The sequence below is a fragment of the Cottoperca gobio genome, chromosome 8, assembly GCF_900634415.1.
Source record: "Cottoperca gobio chromosome 8, fCotGob3.1, whole genome shotgun sequence".
Classification (NCBI taxonomy): Eukaryota; Metazoa; Chordata; class Actinopteri; order Perciformes; family Bovichtidae; genus Cottoperca; species Cottoperca gobio.
Window position 1 is genome coordinate 9,620,101 of NC_041362.1, and position 23,585 is coordinate 9,643,685.

Sequence of the window (23,585 nt, forward strand, 5' to 3'; positions counted from 1 at the left end):
GCTGGGTGTCTGGGCATCAATACATCAAGACCTGGCTCTATGAGTCAGTGCTGGATCTCTCAACTTCTCACCTGTGATAATTGTACAAACGTTTTTGTTTCAGAAACTAGAAATAGGATATTTAATAGAATAAAGAATGGACTATTTAAAAGGAGGAACATTTCAACATTCTGGGAAATACACTTATTAACTTTCTTGCCGAGAGTTAGTTAAACGAGAAGATCAATATAAAGTATGAAGCTAGCACAATTAGCTTAGCTTAATTTACAGATTGGAAGTAGAGGGAAACAGCTAGCATAGCCCTTTCTCCAAAGTAAAGAAATCTGCCTAAACTCACTAAATCACATAACGCCTCGTTTGCTTAGATAAATAAAATAAACTGTTGAAAGTTTAAACTGAAGTTTGTATAATTGTTACACATATTGGTACCCATACCTACTGATTGGTATCAGTCTTCTCATCTAACTCTTGGCAAGAAAGTAAGAAAGTAAAAGAGCATATTTCCCAAGATATTTAACTTTTCCTTTAATGCTAGTCCCCTCAGACTGTCACAGTAAAATGACACCTTCTTGGATCTGTCCTTCATTTTACAAACATGTCTATAGTTCAAGTCTCTGAAACACAACAGTTTAAAATGATCATCAGTGAGCAGTTGTGTGAATCAGCATTGACACGTTGAGCCAGGTTTTGGTGCATTTATACCAAGGCCCAAGTTGCAACCTCTCTAAATAGGAGAGTCAGCTGCTTGTACACATAGAGGCCCTGCAACACAAAGATCTCAGCCCCTCCACCAGCTGGCCCTCTCTGTGCCCCGCCTCTTCTATCTGCATGCCCTTTAACCTTCCTGCCTTGGTATATATAGTGTGTGTGACTATCAGAGTTCTCCTGGCAGCCATCATGAAGGGTACAGTCTTGATCTGCTGTTTCCTCTCCCTGCTGCTTTTGCAGGCCACAGCAGGTAAGACTTTTAGTGAACATTTTGGTCAAACATCTGGTGAATTCCTTGTATTTTATATTGGGTGGTGCATTGTGGGCACGAGGTATGTTTGTATATACATGTTGCTGATGAATGAAATAGTGATGCAGTGTAAGTTTAGAGGCTGGTTTAAGGAATGTTTAATGAATGCCTGGTTACTCTGAGATCCAGAGGCTGGGAATGAGACTGTTAAAAGTAGATGGACAACAGAAGTTGGTACAGTTCTTGTGTGTATTGTTTGAGAAGTTTGGTTAGGAATGGCACTGGCTTCTAGAGGCGACAGTGACAGTCATGGGGACACCAGCCGAGGATAGACTGTGACAGAGACAGAAATGTTAAGCCGGTCCTTTTTTGCCATCAGGCAGGACTATAAAAATCTGTCTCAGTTTATAATTAAACTGTTGGCGTACAAAATGACAGATTTGAGTGGATCTTTGTCGTTATTTTAGTAACTGAAATCCAAAATAAGCACAATGAACAAATGTGTTATCATACATTTTGATGACTTTACAAAGGAGAGCAGTTGAGGATCATTCAAACTAGAGCTCAGCCTCTCCTGTGGACTGACAGCACGTCAGCTGTCCTAACGCATGGCACCAGGTGATGGAAAGTCTTAGTCTAACCAAAGAGAGAACATCCACATGGGAGCTTGAATGGACACTGAGATTTTTGGCATTTCTACTTTCTTATTCATAGATGTGATCGATTTGCTTCATTCTTTCATTTTATTTTCCACAACTTGGTTTGAAAGAGATACATCAGACCTCAATGTACCTATAGGGCGGCAACATTTCCTGTGATGATAATCCATAGCATTATAATCTACAGAGATTGTGACAATCTCAAAATAAATATGATTACATGGCACCCATGGAGTTGCATTTCGTAATGACAACAACTTCTCCCAGATTACCCATGCTAAAAGTGTGAACTGGTCTCTGTGTCTGTAGTGGAGTGGTTGGTGTTACCCTTGTCTGTCACCCTTGTTTGTCCTTGGGGTGGCGTTCAGCTCCACAGCCCGGGCCCAGGCCTCCATATTCCAGGCTGCTGTCAGGTGTCTAAGATTGGAAGGCCTCATGAAACCCAACACTGTTCACTACATTTCCTTCCTCCCTCCCTCCCTCCCTCCTCTCCACTACCCTTCCCTCCTGACTCCTCACCCCTCCCAGCCCCATGCTTCCCTTTAGATGCACTGCACAGCTGCTGTCACTCTGCACTGTCACAATCGCAATTTATTCCCAGCAGTTGGCCTTATAGGGACATGCATTCTACAGGCAGGAGGGGCCGGGCTTTGCAATTCATGCCTTCATAGACCCCTTCTGCAGGCCCGTGCATCTTTTGGTCGCCTCTGTCTCGTAATCTACTGCATGTGCATACTGTGTATTGATTTTGTTTTGTGCTGCAGAGCACACAGGGTTTTGATTCCAATCCCTGCAGGTTCTAGACAATTATGAGAATCATGAACTCCTTGCCGCTCAGTGTGCAATTATTTGTGTTATCGATTGGTTCGATCGATGTCAGGAACTCCATTGAAGTAGCTAACATTGCAGAGAGGAGCACAAATGGTAAACTCCTTCTAAAGGAATGTTAAATTGATTTGCTGTCATTTCATCATGGGTCATCTAACAGCCCTGGGAAGTGCAGATATTCTAGTCCAAAAAAAGCAAATACATTAATGGTACATCCTAACACCATAATTTAAGACTTGGTGTACATTTTGTGAGAAATACAGCTGAAAGCAGCGGCGGGAGTTACATGTTAATCTTGTTGATATTTTACACTCATTTCTGTCTCGCATATCTTTCTCAAACTAATTGAAATACTGAAGCCAAGTCAACTGATTACGTCAAAGTAATTGTCTATATTTTGATGTAAAGCAAGGACACTGGACTTTGTATATCGTAGACATGATAGAAGAAATCATTTAATGATTGAATCACAAAGGAGCAGAGGAAACCTGTGTTTATTGGTGGTGTGAATCAATCAACTTACAACGTTACATGACCAACCTGACTCCATTTTGCGACTCGCTTGCCATGTAGAAGTAAACATAGGTTGCTATGGTAACGAATAGGTTATTATAAGGTTGCCAGAAACCCTACACTAACCAGGTCTTGTGTTCAGTGTACGGTGTCCGACGTGGTGTTTGAGTGTGAAAGGGGTTTGAAATAGCTGCTAATACAACATCAAAATGTAATTGCAGCATAAGAGTGTTTTTTTATATATACAAATATATCATATAACCTTGATTAGTTCTTCACACAAGTGTGTTAATGTTTGAGTAATAACACTATATATCCTCAATACAATACAAACTTATTTAGCTTTGTCACTTTGAAGAGGGGAGACATGGTGCTTTAAAGGCACACTGTCTCCACATGATCCCCTGTGATGGCATGTGGCACGTCTGGGACATCCCTACGCTGGTAGTAGTAGAAGGGACACACCAGTCATACTCAACTGCCTTACAACATACCCCTCCTTAAGACAAGCCTCCCAGTCCCAAGGGCACTTGACGTCCTCTCCTGGCTTTCGAACAGGAGAGCAGGGATAGAGGCGTCAGATCAACACCTCAGGGTAAAGTGCCTTTGCCATTGCGCCTTCCTTTGAGCCTGTCACTCAACTACATGTCTAGTTGTCAGTGACCCCTTAGAGGACTTACAATCTGGATGTGGCTCACATAAGATTGACTCTAAGGGACAGCGGAAATCCTAAAGTCAGTTTTTGTTTAGCTGGTTGTTGTTTTTTACTGTAATAAAAAAATACACCAACATTTGGTTCTAAAAAGTAGTCTGCCTTTTCACCTAAAGACCTTCTGTCTGAAATATTTACAGGACATAGTGTAAAAGTAATGTAGAAATAATGAATTATACTTGTGATTGGACTGCATTTATTGTGTAAAATTGCAACAATATTTTCTAATTATCAGTACTGTATTTGAAACTTACATGAGCGGTCCTGGTACTGTAGCTCTCACTCGGTTGGCCTGTGTATTACACAATCAGCTCTTAGGGATGTGGATGTCTCTGAGTCTCCACACTGACTAAAATAGGAGCCAACCATTCTGCCAGCCCCCTTCTCTGTCCATCCTCTGACCCATTGTGGGTCTATTTCTGACTATGGGGGAGTACTAGCTCCACAAGCGTTGCCACCTGTTGCCATCCGTGGCCTCTTCTCACCACACCCTGCACAAGCTCTGCTGACCGCTCTCACACCTCTGACACTTGCTAGAGGAAGAATCATGTGCATTTTTATGGTGATATAGTTGTTTAGTATTCATGGGGCTTCATTTTTTTGTAAAATGTATGTGCAATGTCCAAAGTGAGCAAGAACGTTGGTCTGTGGTTGTCACATTAACTCTTTCTATCTTTCATTTGGTATTTTACAAACCAGTGGTTATGTAAAAAATGGTCCACTGTTGTTTAAATATGAATGAAACATCTCCATGGATCTTTCCAGTGGAACCCCCTGGCATTTAGTTAAGGTTGCCTGAATCCCCCAGTGCTCAGGATAAATCCTCTGACTGGGGGTTCCAGGCCTGTCGCCCCTCATCATGTTCATAATTCAATTTACCACCACTGTGCTGCAAGCAGAACATGATCCTGGGGTTTTACACATCCACAGATACCTAATATATACAGTGTAAATGCACATGGCTGGCGATACACACTAGCACACACATTCAAGTCCTCATAAGAACATAGTGAACATTAGGCTAATTTCTAGCACTTTCAAATGCAACACTGGTTGAGATATGTGATTGTCTGCATTAGTTGACAGTGCTCAAGATATATTTCATTTGAACTAGCTATGTATTTGCATATTTGATAGTGATTGGCTTCACAACCATGCTGTTAGATGCACATGAACAAGAGAAGTACAAAGCCGTCTCCTTTCGGCAGATAATGTGAAAATGTGTTTCCACATATATCAAGATTTAAACTGGAATTCAAATATCTGGCAAAAGTGAAGGAACATATTTACACAGAAGTTTCACACTTACAGTAGTTGATTGACAGTCCTTCTGATGATTGAATAGCCTCCACACAAGGATCTATAGTTGAGGCATGACTTACCAAGCCACTGGTAGGCTTAAATCACCAACATTCCTACTGGATGTGCTGAGGCCACCAGAATGTTTCTCCAAACTGAGGGAGGGTTGTGTGGCAACGGGCTCACTAAGGACAAATGGTCCTGGGCGCAAATGTCGGGTGTTCTACTCCCCTGGCGCCTGCAGGGTTAATTTTGAGCACTGATGCAAGGCCCGCCCTCCGCGGGCAACACTACCACTCTGATCTTTGCAGACCTCTGTCCCAGGGCTTCCATCAGGGATCGGCTGGATTGGGAGGTGTTAACACACTCACGGCAGTTAAGACCCACTCAAGAGGCTTGTGTTAAAAGACACGACTCTTCTGAGTGATGAGTCAAGTTACAGAAGCTTGATTAAGCGTTGTGTGCTGCAGGGACAGCTAGGACAAGTTCCTCAAGCCTCTAAGTTTAATCATCTGTAGTGTCCTCTGAATACTGACATCTCTCAAGCGGACACATTTGTTTTTTTGTTCAAAGGCCTGAAATTCTTCTCTTTGACTCAGTTTGACATGCAGCCAACATGTGCGGCGACGAGTGACGGGAGTTGCAAAATGGATGCCATCTATCACAGATGGTGCTACGAGATGACGTCACTTACTGTTGTTTTCTAAAGATCATGCAGACAAAGGCAATTTTGCATAGGCATGTATCGATCATCTGACCTACAATGGCTGATTTTAAAAGCCTTTAATCGAAGATTATTGTTGAATTTGAAGTTGTATTTCTGCTTTATTTAACAGTGCATCGAGTGAAGTGACACTTCACCATTATGAGCTCATATGCATAAAATGATGAACCTTTCTCATGCATTGTTGTGGCAATAGCTAACTTACATCTTCTTTTCTTATCACCGCATCCTACTGTACCCTCTTGAAAATACTCGTAGAGAATGTAAACTAAACACGTAGCCTTTTACACATTTAAATACTCAGGGATGGATATAGATCCGTCACTGAATCTTGCAGTATTACTCATACCCTCCTTTTATTCTAGCAGCTAACCTTTTGGTTTCTCTTGTTCTTGCACCGTGCTGGGAGCGACATTACACAGGCTTATTTTTAGCAGGTTGACCCGTGGAGAATCAGCGGTGCTGCGTTGTTCCTTAACAAGCAGTGTGTGTCACTGCTGCCACACTGCAGGAGGGGGAGGGGGGGGGGGGGCTTTTATGGTCTTTACAAAATTGTTTACCTGTGAACTTTATTGAAATTCTCCTTTTGGGTTTCTGTGGTGTGATATGCTTTCAAATCATTTGATTGAATGAAAGTGCTCCCTGCGTTTTTGCCCAAGATGTCAGACACCATGCCCCAGTTCATATTTTGAATGTGAATACCTTTCTACTTTAAATAACCTTGGATCATTAATACAAAAATAGATTGCTTCAGGCTTGTAAACAAACAAGCCTTCAGATGTTTTTCTTGTCATTTGATGCACCAAAGCAAGGTGCCATTCTGACTCTTTGCCAGAAACACTAGAAGTCATTGACTACATGGCCGGGCTACTCCAGGTTAAAGTGAAGGATGCCATGACAGTGCTGCCCCCTGAGAGGGGGAAGTTTTCCCACATTGATTTACACTACATGTGTTTGCCTAATTTAACATGGTGGCTGAAGACTGGGAAATGCAGTGCAGAATGTCAGCGATGAGGTTATTGTGAAGTCTTTTTAAAATGAAGATACATACACACATTAACAGGTGGCATACGTTAAACAAATATTTAGCAAAATGGTCACTTTGATTATGTCATTTGTAATAAATAATGAATTAAATAGCATTAATACAGGATTAGTCAGTGGAAAAAACCTTCTCATCATACATTATTGCTTTGGTAATATAAAAACATTGTTAGCACACTTGGTTAAAATGGAATACTATTGGGAAGGACTTTTAAATGTGGTAAAGATGCTGAGAGTGGGGTAATGGAGAGTACTGTATGGTTGAGTGTTTATGTTACTTTAGATAATGTGACTGAAGGAAGACTTTATCTGATGGCAGTGTACATAAAGTTATAAATGTTTCGTCCCTCTGGTCTAAGAGGCATGTCTGCAAAATAATATTTTACTTTCCTCACCAAGTGCTTCTGCGTCACACGAGTCAGTTCTTGATTGGTGTTGATGAGTATTGCAGGCATGACTCGAGCATTTGTCATCCGGCTGAGATCACAGGGTCGTGTCCTGGGCAACAGAGCCAACTTGTCATGCTTTCTGAGCCCCCATGCAGGTCTCTTCATCTGAACAAGACATCTTATTAGTTTTATAAGTTTGCAATGTTCAAAAGTTATTTAGTCAGATTCATGTCTGGAGAGATATGCAGCTGAGAAGATTATATGAAACTTTCTATCTTGTTTTAAGATCAAGTCATGGATTGCTTTGGAACTATGTTAATGTGTTTCCTGTGCCAGTAAACTGAATTTAACCGGGATGTGCTGACAGGAAGTGTGCAGATCGTGTGTTTATATAGCAACATCAAAATTCAGATTATGCCATGTGTTTCACACTGACAGCTGGATATACAATTGAATGACTGCAATTAATCATCCCTTCAGTTTCTATGCTATCATCTTTAATAATCCAATAACGTGCTGTAAAAACCTTTACATTCCGAAGAACTCTACTAAGAGAGTGTCTGGTAGCTCGGACACACAAACCCATAACCCTTCAGGGACATGGAAGTGTGAACCAGGAAGACTTCCCCACTCCTTCTATATATAGCTCATAGCTGTAGCAGGTTTGTCTGAAGCAGGACCATGTGGGAGGCGTTACAGGGAGGCCTGTTCTGAGACCTGGACACACAAGGACAGGCCTCACAGCGCGATAAGTCTGTGATAGGTGGATAAATATAGAAGAGAAAAGACAAAGGATTGCACATCATTGTCTCATCACTTATATTACTGATGGGAACACTCAGTCCAGCTCTGAGTTCTCCTCCCAGTCTGTAATGAAACTGGGGAAGTCCCTCTCTCTCTCCTCTTATCTTTGCTGTTGCTATAAAGCCCACGGTAATGCCAAACAAATGTCTATGTTTATTTTAAGCGTTTGCTTTCTAAATTAAGAGCTGATTGTACTAACAGCTGAGATCTGAGTGATCCGATATGTTCAAAAGTGGACATGGCACGCTGGTGAGCGGATACGTTCTCTCGGATTCTCTCTCTCTCCCACATACACCCCCACACACACACACACACACACACACACACACATACCAACACACACACACACACATACAAGGGGGTGAAGAGTCATTGAAATACCACACATAGGTACGTTGTGGGGTGCAAAAATGTAAGCCACTTTGGAATAAATCACCAAATGCCATGTATGCACATTGAAGGAAAGTAAGAAAAAGGAAAGTACGATGAAAGACTTCCTCTCTATAGCACCATACATTCATGAAAATACAAATATCTGTTATTCATGCATAGCTAGTTGTCATTCTTGCCAGATACAAACATGTTATGGGTGCTATCATGCAGTAAGGTTTTGTATTTACAAAGATAAATGGTAAGACAGAGCGGTAGATAGAAATGAAGACAGCAGAAAAGACGATGTAGAGGAGCCTTTGGTGTGCATGTAACTGCAGATGAAATCAACGCTCAGGTTGGAAACATTTGATAATGAGACAGCTCAAATATCTGCAATGTCTGTAGTTGACATTGGCATCCAATGTAGAACTGTCACCCAGTGCTTAATATCAATTATCTGAGTGTCACACTTGAATTCACAGCAGTGGTGATACATATTGATATGCAAGATGTATTGATTGACATACATCCAGACCTGTAGCATAGCTTTATTGAACATTTATGACGAGCTGTCATCAGCCCCAGTGTGAGCTTCATAATGAAACTATCAAATCTGGCCACCTTACATTATTCATGTTCTCATGTCATTAAAGACATACACTGAGGACTTGAACCAAGCTAAATTTTGTTGATGTTGTTTTTACAGAAGAAGAAGAAGAAGAAGAAGAAGAAGAAGTAGAAGAGTTCATCTCCACCCTCAGAGACAGATCTCACATCGATGAGACGCTGCGGCTTGCAACTGAGGAAAAATCAGGAGACTATGGAGGTGAGGATCGAAGATACATTAGATGTGTTTTTTGTAAAGATTTATGCTTGCTTGTACTGTATCTGACAAATTGGTATTAACTCAGTTAAGCATTTGTCAAGCAGTTGAATACTGTGAATATCCCTTTAAATCACTTTCCCCGATTTCCTTTTAACTTACAAATATCTTCCTAATTTTTGATTATTAATGTAACAGGAAATCAAGGTTAGAGGTTAGTGTTAGAGTGTGGAGAGGGGGTAATGAGGTCATTATCAAAATAGGAACAACACCAAAATAGTTTGCAGCATAAAGTTCTGTTCTGACTTATCTTAAATTGTTGCTTTTCTCTGTGAAGTAATGGATAGTTTAACGCTTTCAGGCCTCCAAAAAATAAAAAGAATTCTTGAATTGTAACAGCTTACAACTCATCAATATGTGAAACATGTATATATCATTTCAGAGGGCATAAGGCAAAAAGGTTGAGCCGCTGAACCTTTCTTTAAAAGTAAGACATGTTCCAAAAGAACTGGTCAAGTGCAATTTGTGCCCAAGACACTTGTTACAAATTTCTCTGACTTTCCTTCCCTCTCCTTCTGCTCCATTGTGACCTATCAAATTGCCCCCCCCTGCCTCTTTTTAAACAACTTTTTCTAACAGTTTTATTAACCGTTCCTATCTCTCTTCTCCTCCAGCGGCCATAGAGAGGTTGCGGAAGATCTACCACACATCCATCAAGCCGATGGAGCAGGCCTACAAGTACAATGAGCTGAGGCAGCACGAGATCTCAGGTATCACTGATGCTTCGCCTTCGTCTGCACTTTGTTCTGATGTGTGGGTTTTTCTTGTTTGGGTTGCTTTGGTGACTGATCTGTTGACTGGTATGAACACACACATCATCCTCACACCATCAACCAATACATAACAGAAAGATCATTTTTTAATTCTTGGAGATTGTATCGTATGTTATTATCTTTCTTTGGGCTCTCAAACTCACTGTTCTGAGGGTGAGGAAAGGACTATGTACTATAAAAAATAAAAATAAATTGTGTATACCTTTTAGATGTAATATGTTTACGTTAAAATACTTCTTCATCTTGTTTGATTTTTTTAATGACTTTACACTGCACTGTTTCTCCAGTAAGCTCAGAACAAACTCTACTATTAAATAAAGCTCGCCCTCTTGTGGCTTTTTAGGCTTGGCATCCGTGCAAACTTGACAAATACCTCTTGTATCATGATTCTAAATCTGGGACGTGCACAGAAACTTTGAGATGCTGTTGCTCTAACCTGAAAAAAGCACAACTCCATCACCACCCCGATTTTAGGTGTCACCTCTCAGCATGTACCTGAATGGTGTAAAATATGATAATTTAACTAACAATAAATCAAATTTTAATTTGTAAATTGTTTTAAATTTCAAAGATTAATGACATTTAAAAAATAAATAAACGTGTAACGTGTTAGTGTAACTAACATAAAGCACATGGCAAATTTGAAAATGCACCCATTAAGCAGGTTTGTTTTCAATACTGAAATGTTTGGATGTTAAATTGCCAAAGGGGGGCGAATGGGCTGTTGTTTGGGCAACTTTAGCCAGGCCTTGTGCATGTCCTTGCTCTAAAAGAACAACTATTTATTTGTAATAGAGAATAAAAAATGAAACAGACAAAATTCGCCCGACCACAAAGGCACACCATCCATTTGTACACGAACATGTTTGACCCATCAGATCAAATATGGGACTATATTTCCACCCATTCATGCACATTGTTACTCTACCCCTCCGTGTTGCTTCTAGAGACCTCACACCCTCACTCCCCACTCTCCTCCACCTCCTGTTCCCCTCACTTCTCTGAACTCAACCCTCTACTGTCCCCTGTCCCCATCCCCTCCACTCCCCTCGTCTAACAGCCTACCCCGGACGAACCCTGGGGACTCAAACACAGGTGGGTGCGCGCGGGGCTTACTTGTGCATGGCACTGCCTGAAGTACTCAACCCCTTCCTTCCCCCCCTTCATTTGTCCTCATACATTTGTGAGTCACTTATACTAATATAAATACTGCACTGCTCTCTGTGGGTCAAATGTTTCAAGCATGTTTCACTGTGGGTGACACCCAGATGTATCATCTCAGGTTTGTGGGTAGTAAAAGTGATCCATAGGTGAAAGGTTCAACCCATAAAGAGCAGGGCAGCAGCAGCTTTATACCTTGACTCAAAATGGATTTACTCTTTTTTCAATGTACTCACAATTTCAACCAAAACTCCTATTCTATATTAAAGAATTAAAAGGGAATAAATGTCAATAAAAGTACAGAAAACAAGCATTAAATTGTGTAGTTAGGGTATAAAATGTGAAATATGGAGGGGGTTGCATGTGCAGTTCTGGCTTTAGCAAAGGACACACATGTTTGTGGAGGGGACACTGGTGAATAGGGGTGGTTATTTTGTCTTTGTATCATTTTTGGACGACATTTTCTCTTTTTTCTCTTTTTTCCTTTTTAAATGTTTTCTTCTTTTCAGTTCATTCAGCTTTGGATCAGTAGGCTTTAACAGAACTTTCCTGTGCCCTACCACACCATGTCCAGCCAAGGCACACATTGCAGTTTGTTCTGAGACACGCAGTTTGCTCTGAAAGCCTTGCCTTGTTCAGTCTTACGTCAGAGAAATGGTACTGCTTTGATGTGTGTTACTGAGATATGGCTGCATCATTTTGCAAAACGTTTTCTCATGCTATTAAACAAGCATTACAGCTTTCTTGTCTTCAGCCATCTTTCTTTTTATTTTATTTCTCAGTCTTACAAAATATTTCTCTGTGCATCCCAAAAACAACCTCAGGATATATTTTGGATGGATTGTTGTTTTGGTTAAACTAGCCAAGCAAACATTTGGCTTCTTTTGGCAATATGGCAACATTAAACAGCTGAAGTTTTCGTACCTTTTCTTATCAGCCACATATAAAATCCCAGTATACGTGGTTATCTGGTAATTTTTCATGTACAATTTGGGATGAACTTGAGAGGTTCTTTGACATATTTTAGACATCCTGCTGAGATTATAACCACTCTTGTCTCTTCTTGCCCAACAGATGGAGAGATTACCTCCAAACCCATGGTGCTGTTCCTGGGACCCTGGAGTGTAGGAAAGTCCTCCATGATCAATTACCTCCTGGGCATGCACGACAGCGCCTATCAGCTCTACACAGGTATGTTACACAGGTTTTCTTGATAAATTAGCAATACATAATGTGTTATGTTGTAATCCTTTGTACTATAATCCAATACAAATGCAGTAACCCTAAAATGCCATCATATATCTACAGGACCATTACAGAGGCAGCTGCCTTATCTAAATGTTACAGAGGTTTTGTTGAAATAGATCCATGACATCTTAAGAAGGAGAAACAGTGACCTCTAGCAATTTAGTGCAACTGCTCACTAATAACAATGTGTTAAATATCAATGTGAAAATGTGAAAGGGGGCACTCGTGATGAACCGACTGAGAGTTATGGCCTGAATGTGCAGCTCCCCTCTGCTTTATAGTGAATGTTGGCTCATTGTTTAGCTGTCCGGCCTGCAACTGTTCTGTTTCAGTTCACTCTTACAGCTCTCATAGCGTCTTTTTCAGATGAAACATGTCTTGATACTGTTCCTGCTAATCTTTCCCTATTGTTCTCAATGTATTTGTCTTCAGGAGCTGAGCCTACTACCTCTGAGTTCACTGTAATTACGCACGGGGAGAAGATCCGCTCAGTTGAGGGTATTGTTATGGCAGCGGACAGCTCTCGGTCCTTCTCTCCCTTAGAGAAGTTTGGCCAAAACTTCCTGGAAAAGCTGGTCGGTATTGAGATGCCCCATAAACTGCTGGAACGTGTGACTTTTGTGGACACACCAGGAATCATTGAGAACCGAAAACAGCAGGAGAGAGGTAAAACAGAGAGCCATACCTTCATTTTGCACATTTTCAAAATCCAACATTTTAAATGCAAAGCACTTTGGCTGCAACTCAGTATCTAGTGGTTCACTTATTCTCTTCTTCCGTCCAGGCTATCCCTTCAATGATGTTTGCCAGTGGTTCATTGACCGTGCTGACCTGATCTTCGTGGTGTTTGACCCCACCAAGCTGGACGTTGGCCTGGAGCTGGAGATGCTCTTCCGGCAGTTGAAGGGTCGCGAATCCCAAATCCGCATCATCCTAAACAAGGCTGACAACCTGGTCACCCAGGACTTAATGAGAGTCTACGGAGCGCTGTTTTGGAGCTTAGCTCCCCTCATCAATGTAACCGAACCCCCCCGTGTCTATGTCAGCTCCTTCTGGCCATATGACTACGCAGCTGACACCAGCCGTGATCTCTTCAAGCGAGAAGAGATCTCCCTCCTGGAAGATCTGAACCAGGTGATTGAGAACCGCATGGAGAACAAAATTGCCTTCATCCGCCAACATGGCATCCGCGTGCGCATCCACGGCCTGCTGGTAGACCGCTATGTCCAGACCTTTAAAGAGAAGATGAGCTACTTCAGTGACCCTGAACTAGTCTTCAAGGAGATTGTAGACGACCCAGACAAGTTCTACATTTTCAAATCCATCCTAGCCAAGACCAACGTCAGCAAGTTTGACCTGCCCACCAAGACTGCTTACCAAGACTTCTTTGGCGTCAACCCGGTCAGCAACTTCAAGCCCCTGACAGCTCAGTGCTCCTACATGGGAGGCTGTCTGCTGGATAAGATTGAGAGGGCAATCACCAATGAGCTGCCCGCCCTTCTGAGCAGCATTAACTCTGGCAAGCAGCCTGGCCTGTCCTCCTGTGAGGCCACTGGCTGTGGTGAAAAGCCAAAGAATCGTTACCGGAAGAACTGAGGAAATCAAAATAACTTGAGTGGGGGGAAGTAAGAAGTGAAGGGGTCTGGTGGAAGCCAACCCTGCTTTTGTCAGAATGCCTGTATTGTTGAGGAGACAGAGATTAGTGTTTGTTTATTTCCTCAGGAGAATATTGGGAGGTGCATTTAGGGACTGTGGGAATGAGGCAGATAGAGGGAGGGAAGGGTCATTGTTTGATAAGGCAGCTTAAGGACACACATGCTGAAGAAATGAGTACATGCCACTGATCACTGAGTTTTGTTAAAATACACGCCTTCCGCCCTCTCTTGTACAATCACAGTGGACTCTCTAGGATTTGGGTTTGGGGAAGTGAAGAAATAGTAAGATTGATTAAAAATTTTAAATCCTGAGACTGAAAACAGTCAAATACCAGCTCCCTTGTATGTGAATAAAATGGGAAAAAGTGGAAACAGGAGTTGCAAATTTGTGTTGTAAAATCTTGAGAATTGCATTGCAGAAAGTCAATTCGATAATCTTTCAAAGCTAATTTTGAAATTAGTCTTTTTGTGGGTGCTATACAAAGCCTTTGTGTTTGTCATCCAAACCTTTGCTTTTGACATAGATTAACATTAACATTGCATGTTAGATCTTATTTAACAGATGCATGCATTTCCTGCTTACATAAAGTTTAAGTAATATTCCTCGTGTAACAGAAACCTGAACCAACCCTGCCATGCAACAAATAAGGCCTTTTTTTTTTTCTTCTTTTCATTTTATACGCTTATCAGTCCTGGTTGTTGACAACCTGTGAAATGAGCACTGTGATGGAAGCAGAGGTCAGGGTTCAAGGGTCAGAGTCTTCAGAGCGGAGTCGGTATGTTCATTTTTCTTCACTTCTTAACTGTTCTTACTGTTTCTGTTTGCGTCTATAAATTTGCCAGTCTTTGGCAGAAATTCAATACTGTGTTATCATTTTCTTTCCTTGAACGTTAAGCTTAACAGCTTTTTTTAGCTGAATGACCATGAAAAAAACAAGACACGAAGGATGTGTTGGATTAGAGCTGTCTTCAACCATTTATTCTGCAGGATAGAACACTATTTATTGATTTTACTTTGTAAACTTTCCAAATGGGCTGTGCACTAGTCTGTGTATGTGTAATGAACACCCCTTCGATACAATTTTACAAACTACCACTGCCAGAATGTGATTTCCCAACTAGCGAAAAGCGGACTGGAGGTAAAGGTAAAGTGGAGGACTCCTGAGTTGACCCCTGACCTCTGAGGAAAGAAGGAAGCTGAGAATACTGACCTTTACATCGACAATATTTTACAGTGATACATGTCATAGCTGCAAATTCTTATGTAAGCCTACCTCTATGAACTCCCATGAATATGGCATGGTAAAATACTTTGACAGTTTGGTTACATTTATCCAACACCGGGCTATTTCTAGCCTAGCCGCAGTAACTTCACTAGCACATAAATTAAGGCCTCCTAAAACTGAATTAACATACTATATATGTCGTTTGCAGGGATTCGGAGATGCAGGTCGGCGGACTTTTTTACCTAACCTTTGGACAGACTTAGGCTAGCTCTTTTCCTGTTTCCAGACCTAGCTGAGCTAAGCTAACCGTCTGCTGGCTCTAGCTAGCTACAAAGTCACAGTGAAGTACAGACAGTGGTATCAATCTAAGAAAATGCCAAACTATTGCTTTGAAAACAGAGTCCGTAAATCATCAACGTATAGATAAGTATTAATAGGCCTACCCATGGTAATACCTAGACTTCCAAAAAGTTAACATATGTACAAATGCACGTCCAGTTCCCTCTGTGTCCTCCCTCACTAACGTTAACCCCATTGTGAAGAGTGTTTACCCAACTAAAATCTGAAGCATAATGAAAAAGAAAAGAAAACTAATAAACACACACATTTGCTTAATTGTCTCTTTATTTGACTGTGAGCGCTCCACTGGCTGAGTTCAGTATGTTTACACTGCAGATCCAGAAGATGTCCACTAGAGAGTGCTGCGTAAAAGTGTAAAAAGGTTATACAGACCACCAACACCAATAGTAATAAAGTCATAGCTTGGGCCAATGACATTGAATGGTTGTGTTTTTGGTATATTTCAGCATCAGTTATCTTAATTTACCTGTACATTAGATCTGTGTGCCCCATTAAAGTAGTTGTTGATTAACATTTTTTTGTTTTGGTATAGAATTGAAATGAATCTTGGCCCAACTTTGGAAGCTTGATCATCAAGAATAAAGATTTCTGATTGACTAGGTAGTGAAACTTTGTGGTTATTGTTATACAACTATAAATCCTTAATCAGGGAGACTCAAACAAGAAAACAGAGAGATCAAAACTTGTACCAAGCTGATTTTCTTCTTCTCTGCACCTCTCCCTCTTGCTTACATATACAGCTCTCTTTTACAACTCTGCCTACATTCATGTTGTTGAACAATTTTTTTTTGTTTTTATCCTGTAGCTGCAATGCACCAACAGTTTGTCGTGACTGGAAGTGGGGAGGGGTGTGAGTGTAGTTTTGATACTTGTGCACCAAGACTACCCTATACACCCCGAAACACCCATGTGACAGTATTTCCACTCTTCCTCAAACATTATTTTTTATAGATTTTTAAAGATATTGCAAATAGAAAATAAAGTTAAAGAAGTATTCATACACTAAAACAGTGATTTATGCCTAAATCAAAACCAAAGGCCATTAAAACAATGGGGCTTTGTGTCAATGAAAATGTTTTTTTTAAAATACCCTTTATACACAATGACCTTCACAAAATCCTCCTTTATGAAATCGCTTCTATTATAAAGAATATCTTTGAGTTTTTAGACACACACAAACCAGACATACATGTTTGCATCAACAAATGCACAGATCATAATAAACATGTAAAATAAACATGTACAGTGCTCAACAACATACACACAGGGAGATGCACACATTGAATGTTGTATTGTTCAGTGTAAACGATCACTCTTTTAAGACTTTCCTTTAGACTGTTGTACACGCAGGGTAAACGTTGCACTTTGAAACTCAGCATTGAGCACTGACTAATTTAATTGTAGAGGAAATCTTTTTATTACTTTCACAAAGGACATGCTTTTGTTTCCCTACATGCATGTGGATTGCAAGAAGCTGTCTACAGTCCCTCCTGGGAATCCTCTCAATATTGTTCAACTGTGAAGCCACAGTGCTGACTACAGAGGGCTGCTGCTGTTTAATATTTCTCTCAGGTTACTGAATAGAGAATAAACCTTTAAATGTTTCTTCAGGTTCTACGAGACTGCTGCACATATACGGAATCATTTTATTGTCTCATTCCTGAAAAGTCACTGTTTTATAAATCATCTTGAGGGTGCTGAAATATTGCAGTGTGCAGTACTGCATTTAGTCTTCCTTTATGTGGTGACTTTGTTCATTTATTATTTTCATCATTAATATCATCCAATATTTCTATTACATTTGAGTGTCTAGAAAGTAGCAGTTCATTGACCTTGTATTTTAGGGTACTTTGTCTGCTGTGGAATGTTTTCCATTTCCCTCCAATGAGAACTCTTAATCTTTCCTTTGCTGTCATCCCAAGGCAGATGTTTACATACATATGAAATAAAGCAAAGTATATTATAATTTAATCATTTTAAAGGGCGATGGGAAAGACAAGAAGGTGGAGGGGCTTCATCGTTGAACTGAAGGTGGGGGCTGCGCTCATTCGTCCCCACCCTTCTCTAAAGAACGTGCTCGTCACTTTCTTTTTACCAAGCGCGTGCTCGCCGAACAGACATCGGTAGCCACCAAAACGGAAGCACATAAATAGTTTTCAAAATAAATAACCTTGATTTATTTTTTAATCGCTTTTTGGGTTGAAACTTACATTTGAGAACCTTTAGCATATGTTCCACACATTGTTTCAGTATAACAGGTGGACTATTTTCCTCCAGCTGAATGAAACAAATCTGGGAATTAGGCTAATTAAAAACAGTGGTAAGACAGTGGTAAGGGTGGTTACGCTTAAGAAAAATAGATGCTTATCTCAACTGCGTAATCATCAAAAACAATCCCCATATGTAATAATGAAGATTTCAAGAGGGACACAAATTATGGCAAGGATTAATAGTTTGCCATGGTTTGCAATGTAAACTGACATTTTAGTAATTTAAACAATTGAAGAGACAAATGACAATACTTAGATCATCATGCCATCTAGTTTAAATGTAAAGTTAGGTCAAACAGGTGACATAGATGTAGGACCTAGTAGATATACTGTGTCGTTTTATTAGGCCATTAAATGCACATATGGTTTTATTTTGAAAGAAAAGGACGGAAATTATCTCTATTTTGTTTTGTCGTACTTCACACACTCCCACAGAGTTATACACACACACACACACTCAAGCACACACGCTCCACGCGGCTGGACGGCTGTCAGTGCACTGAAGATGGTGGCGGCTGCGGCCACTGCGTTGCCCACCGCGCCTGGACAGAACACAACATTTCATGCAGGTGTCGACGCTGTTGCAGCGCACAGATAATGGTCAGATAACGGAGATAAGACAATCTCATCTCTCTGGACGATTCAGGGAATGGACAGGCTGGACGATGCAGCAGCCCTAGATCATTAGCCTACATTTGTCCTGGATTTAAGGGGAATTATTTAGAGGTATGAACTAATTCTCTTGTGTATTCCGTGCAATTCAATTAATGTGGCTGGATGAAGGCAGCACTCAGCTTTGACCTGTGGGACTCTTGGTGTGGGGGGGGCGTGGAGCTGAGGTGGAGACCTTTTTAATTAGCCCGACTCTCTCCGGTCTTTCGTCGTCTGCTATTTAGTAGTAGGGGGGTCGAGCTGCCGTGGGCAAAGTTTACTTCAGAGAAAAAGGAGAGACTGGACAATACTTCATGGAGTCTGCTCAAGGCTGCATTTTCTTTTCCCCCCCTCAGCTTTCCGGGTGACAGAATATACAGCCAGGAACCGGCGTGGTCAGAATATCTGGACCATTTCCTTGGGGTGCACTGTGACGATGAATTGTTTGACTGTGGATACTAAAGCAATACCGATGAACACTAATCCAAGACGGGTTGGTGCATAGCCCTTTACGAGTCATCTCAATTGCAATAAAACTGTTTTCCTGGTATTTTCTGCGCACAACCTCTCAAGAAGTGGTCTCCTGCAGACCTCCTTGCACACGATCCCCTGTGGGTTTGGAGACGCAGCGGTGGCGGAGACTCCCGTGCAGAAAGTCAGGATAGGACGAGGCTCCGTCCACGCAAATAGTCGCGATTAGGCCCTGCAGCAAGGGGTATGTGGGTATAAATAAAAGCGCTGATGGCAGTTTTTGCACTCTCGTTACCATTAACTGGAGTTGAACTGCGTCTTCAAATTAAAAGCAGTCTTTTTCGACCAATACGCCAAACTGCAGATGTCGAGTCAAAGCAAACACTGCGGAGGATGTGTTTTGGATGAAGTTCTGCTCAGACCTGTAAACAAAACGTGATGAACTCAAGGAGGTATTACTGAATATCCCCTGTGGAACTGAGTGTAACGGGAAACTGAGTGGAAAACCGGAATTGGACATGCATCAGTAATGAATTGACTGCAGCAGACTCTTCGCGAGAAACACATTTGAACTGGATTTGATATTTCACACTTACTCACAACTTCTCAAGAACCCCATTTAAACATATTTCTTCACGTCTCTTTTTCAACTTTTCCCCTTATGCACATCATTTTGTAATTCTCTTGAGTTTTCCAAAATCATTTTCCAATGAGTGCAACACTGTGTAGACAGCTGAGTGGATTTGGACAGAAACAGAGCAAGCAGCAAGTGAACTCAGTCTCAAGTGCATCCAAACAGACGGGAAGTTAGAGGAATGCAGGGGATTGACGTCAAGAGGGGCAATAATCATCTAGTCAAACATTTTTGGAAGGTAGTTCTGGTGTTTCTACAGCCAATGTTAACTGAGTGGAATTTTCTCTAAAATGTTTTTTATTTGTGCTCACCTTTTTGACCTTTAAGAGTAAACAATCATTGCCCTAGTTGTTATACTGCAGCCCCATACTGTGCTTTACTTATTTTGTCAACGTTATCTTTAAAAATAACTGTCCCTTCTGCATTAGTATCTGATTTTTGGATTGAACAAAAAGCAACATGGCATCCCCCCAACATCAACAACTGCTGCCTCGCAACACAGAAGTGAGCTGTGACTCAAGTGGAGATGGAGGCGTCTCAGTGAGGATTGGCAGTAGTGCCAAACACAAGCACGGAGGCGGGCCGCTGGGTTCAATCGGGGGAGGCTTCATGGGGGGATCCAAGCACTGCAAGTACAGCATTTCCTCCAGCTGCAGCTCTGGAGAGTCCGGAGCCAAGAGGCTGGTGGTCAAGAGCTTTCGCACACAGAAAAAGATGCCTCAGCTTTTTGAAAGATCTGCTGGTCATTTCTGGGACCCAAAGTTTGATTCTTCGATCCTGGAGGAGGCCTGTAGAGAACGGTGTTTCCCTCAGACCCAGCGGCGCTTCCGCTATGTGCTCTGTTACCTGGTTGCCGCTGCCCTCCTCTGGGGATTGTACTTTGCCGTCAACCCTTCCCGCTGTGACAGGACTGCCTTTCTACTTCCCACCGCGTCCTTTCTCCTTTTCTGCCTCCTTCTCTTCCTCTTAACTTTTACTAAGCTCTATTATCGCTGCTACAACCAATCATCTCTGCTGCTCATCATTGTAACCTTCATCCTGACCCTGGCCCCCCAGATCCAGACGTCAAGTTTTAGGGACCCGGAGAATCCCACACCTGTACTGGATGTGGAAGAATTAAGTGGCATGGGACCCACATACAACCTGTCCTATGACCAGCTTCTAGGAGGTACCAACTGGTCCCCTTGTCTTTCTCCTGTAGGCACCTTCTCCCTCTGTATAGAGGTTCTTCTGTTGCTATACAGCGTTCTCCATGTTCGCCTCTATGCTTCTGTCATGCTTGGGTTTCTCTACTCTGTCTTGTTTGAGAGTTTGGGTTGGCTGCATCTTACCCAGGCAGGGGATAACTGGAGCTTAGCCTCTCAATCAGACTGGGATACGTTATGTTGGCTTGGTCCAGCCAAAGCTCTGCTCCACCTCTGTGCCCATGCCATTGGCATCCACCTATTCATCATGTCTGAGGTACGGTCAAGAAGCACCTTCCTTAAGGTGGGACAAGCTATCATGCATGGCAAAGATCTGGAGGTGGAGAAAGCCTTAAAGGAGCGAATGATTCACTCTGTCATGCCCAGAATCGTGGCCGATGAACTGATGAAGCAGGGTGACGAGGAGATGGGTGATAATTCTGTTAAACGATACTCCACCAGCGGTGCAGCAGCTGCCATCTCCAGCCCTAAAAACAATAAACGCAAGAAAACCTCCATCCCTCGTGGCCAGATCATCTTCAGACCCTTTAACATGAAACGGATGGAGCCTGTCAGCATCCTCTTTGCAGACATTGTAGGCTTCACAAAAATGTCGGCCAACAAATCTGCTCACGCCCTCGTTGGGCTTCTAAATGACTTATTTGGACGTTTTGATCGACTTTGTGAGCTCACTGGCTGTGAAAAGATCAGTACTCTGGGAGACTGTTACTACTGTGTGGCTGGTTGTCCTGAACCCAGACCAGACCATGCCTATTGCTGCGTGGAGATGGGCCTGGGCATGATTCAGGCTATTGAACAGTTCTGCCAGGAGAAGAGGGAGATGGTCAACATGAGGGTGGGTGTCCACACTGGCACTGTACTGTGTGGTATCCTGGGCATGAAACGCTTCAAGTTTGATGTTTGGTCAAACGACGTCAACCTGGCCAACCTAATGGAGCAGCTGGGAGTGGCTGGGAAAGTCCACCTATCGCAGGCCACTGCCAACTTCCTGGATGACCGCTACCAGCATGAAGACGGACAAGTCATTGAGAGAATAGGACAGAGTGTGGTGGCTGACCAGCTCAAAGGTAAGCGCTCTGTGAAAATATTGCAATAAATGACCCTGCCAAGTAGAGATGTTGTAAGTTTAGTAAATCTTAATTTATTTTGCAAATACATTTAGCTTGCAGTATGAAAAAGGCAGACTTTGTTTGTTGACTTCCTAACAAGAATAATAAAACTTTAATATCAGCAGCAGTTGCTACAAATTGGCTGCAACGGTGAGACTTATGGCTGCAATTATTCCCCCATGAGCTCACAAACCTTTCTCTGCATTTCAAGGTGCTTAAGTTAATGTCCTATAATGCCTCTCTGCCATCCCTACAGGAAATATGTATACTTAAGCCAGCATATCTGCAGTTCACCCCCCAGGTGGATCAGAACAGTGTCAGGAGAGCATTCGCATTAGTCAAGGTCAACACTGGGTTATAGCATCATGTACTCGGCACAGACGGCCTGGCAAGGCTTTGAGTCTGATACAAGTGCCCTCTGTGGTGTTGGTATTATGTGTCTGTATCACGGACAGACGCCATATTCTTTCCCATCCACCCTGTCTCTGCCCACTCTTTGTTCTCTTGTTCAATTACATTGCTTCCAGACGTCCTCAATGTGTCCTGTTCTCTTAACCTCGCTCTGAACCCCAGAGATTGCTTTACAATTTAATGCAACTGTCGCTTTCTCTAATAGAGATTTGCCTGCAGCTTTATCTTCACCCCTCTATCATGTCTTCCCTCTTTTCCTTGCCTCTAAACTGCTTGACTGTAGCTTTTATTTGATACATTTATGCAAATTGCTCCAGTGTAACTAAATGTTGGCTTAATGGCTCTTCTCATCATGCAAGGCTCACTGATCCATTATCAGTCAGGGTAAGTGAAGTGACAGTGTCTGACTAAGGTTGTGCAGATGGTGTTCATCTGCTCTTTTGAATTAGCATTCCAGGTTTATTTTTGTGTCAATATATGTTGAATGTGCTTCCCTGAAGGCTGCACGTCTCAAGGCTGCAGTGCATTTTAGGCATGAATTAATATGAACCATCATTCACACAAAATAGCCATTCAGGTGTACATATTAATAATTTGTGCACACAAACTATCAACAACTGTTATAACTTTGGTACATATTTCCATTATCTGTTTGAAAATCAGTGCTGTGACCTGTCAAGGAACAAGATGGAGCGAAAGCGCCTCTTGTTTACCCGCCCGCAGGAGTGATTAATGGGCCTGCATTTTCCCCTCATCAGTTAGATTATTGAGTGGCTACCACTCTTGCTCTTGTTCATAAATGTGTTACCCACAGTGTTATCACCCCACCTCACCCCCTCCTCTTTCTCCTCAACCCCTTTCTTGCCTCCATCATGTATTGAGTTCCCCTCCTAAGATTAATCCTCTCCCTTTTTAGATCAGCTGTACCAGTGAGAGTGCTGGCTGTCAGGAGAGCGTTGTGCTCCAGTGTTGTAAAATTCCCTTCAATGTCTGGCTCAGTCTGTGTTAATCACTTGGTACCATCTGAAGCCAGGAATGGATCCTGGCCGGGGCTGGTCCCTGGTGAAGTAAATTGCTTTGACCAAGGCACTGATTGTTGTGCAGCTGTCTTGTATTCTTTATTTATGCCCTTTTTGGAGTCGGTGCGATGTTTCATTTTCTGCAGTTTTCGGCATATTAGTGGTTTTACAGTTGCACTGTAACTTCAGGATGAAGTTTTCTTTCTA

At 42.0% G+C, this 23,585-nt stretch overlaps 2 protein-coding genes across 4 annotated transcripts in view; both read left to right on the plus strand.

The window, feature by feature from the left end:
* The first annotated feature begins 880 nt into the window (after positions 1-880).
* Positions 881-15,838, plus strand: srl (sarcalumenin). Of its 2 annotated transcripts, none has more exons than XM_029438369.1 (6): positions 881-958; positions 9,009-9,128; positions 9,800-9,895; positions 12,194-12,310; positions 12,800-13,033; positions 13,152-15,838. In XM_029438369.1, the coding sequence occupies exons 1-6, from the start codon at positions 898-900 to the stop codon at positions 13,961-13,963; spliced, it is 1,440 nt and encodes a 479-aa protein (XP_029294229.1). In that variant the 5' UTR covers positions 881-897; the 3' UTR covers positions 13,964-15,838. The 2 variants fall into 2 exon arrangements, with proteins under 2 accessions (XP_029294229.1, XP_029294228.1); XM_029438368.1 differs by having other exon boundaries at positions 898-958; positions 9,006-9,128.
* A 2,494-nt stretch (positions 15,839-18,332) lies between these two features.
* LOC115011853 (adenylate cyclase 9) overlaps positions 18,333-23,585 on the plus strand; it is a 35,541-nt gene continuing 30,288 nt past the window's right edge. For both annotated transcript variants that reach the window (XM_029437097.1, XM_029437098.1), the window contains exon 1: positions 18,333-21,906. In XM_029437097.1, coding sequence (XP_029292957.1) covers positions 20,094-21,906 — 1,813 coding nt within the window. In that variant the 5' untranslated portion in view covers positions 18,333-20,093. The remainder of the gene's footprint in view (positions 21,907-23,585) is intronic.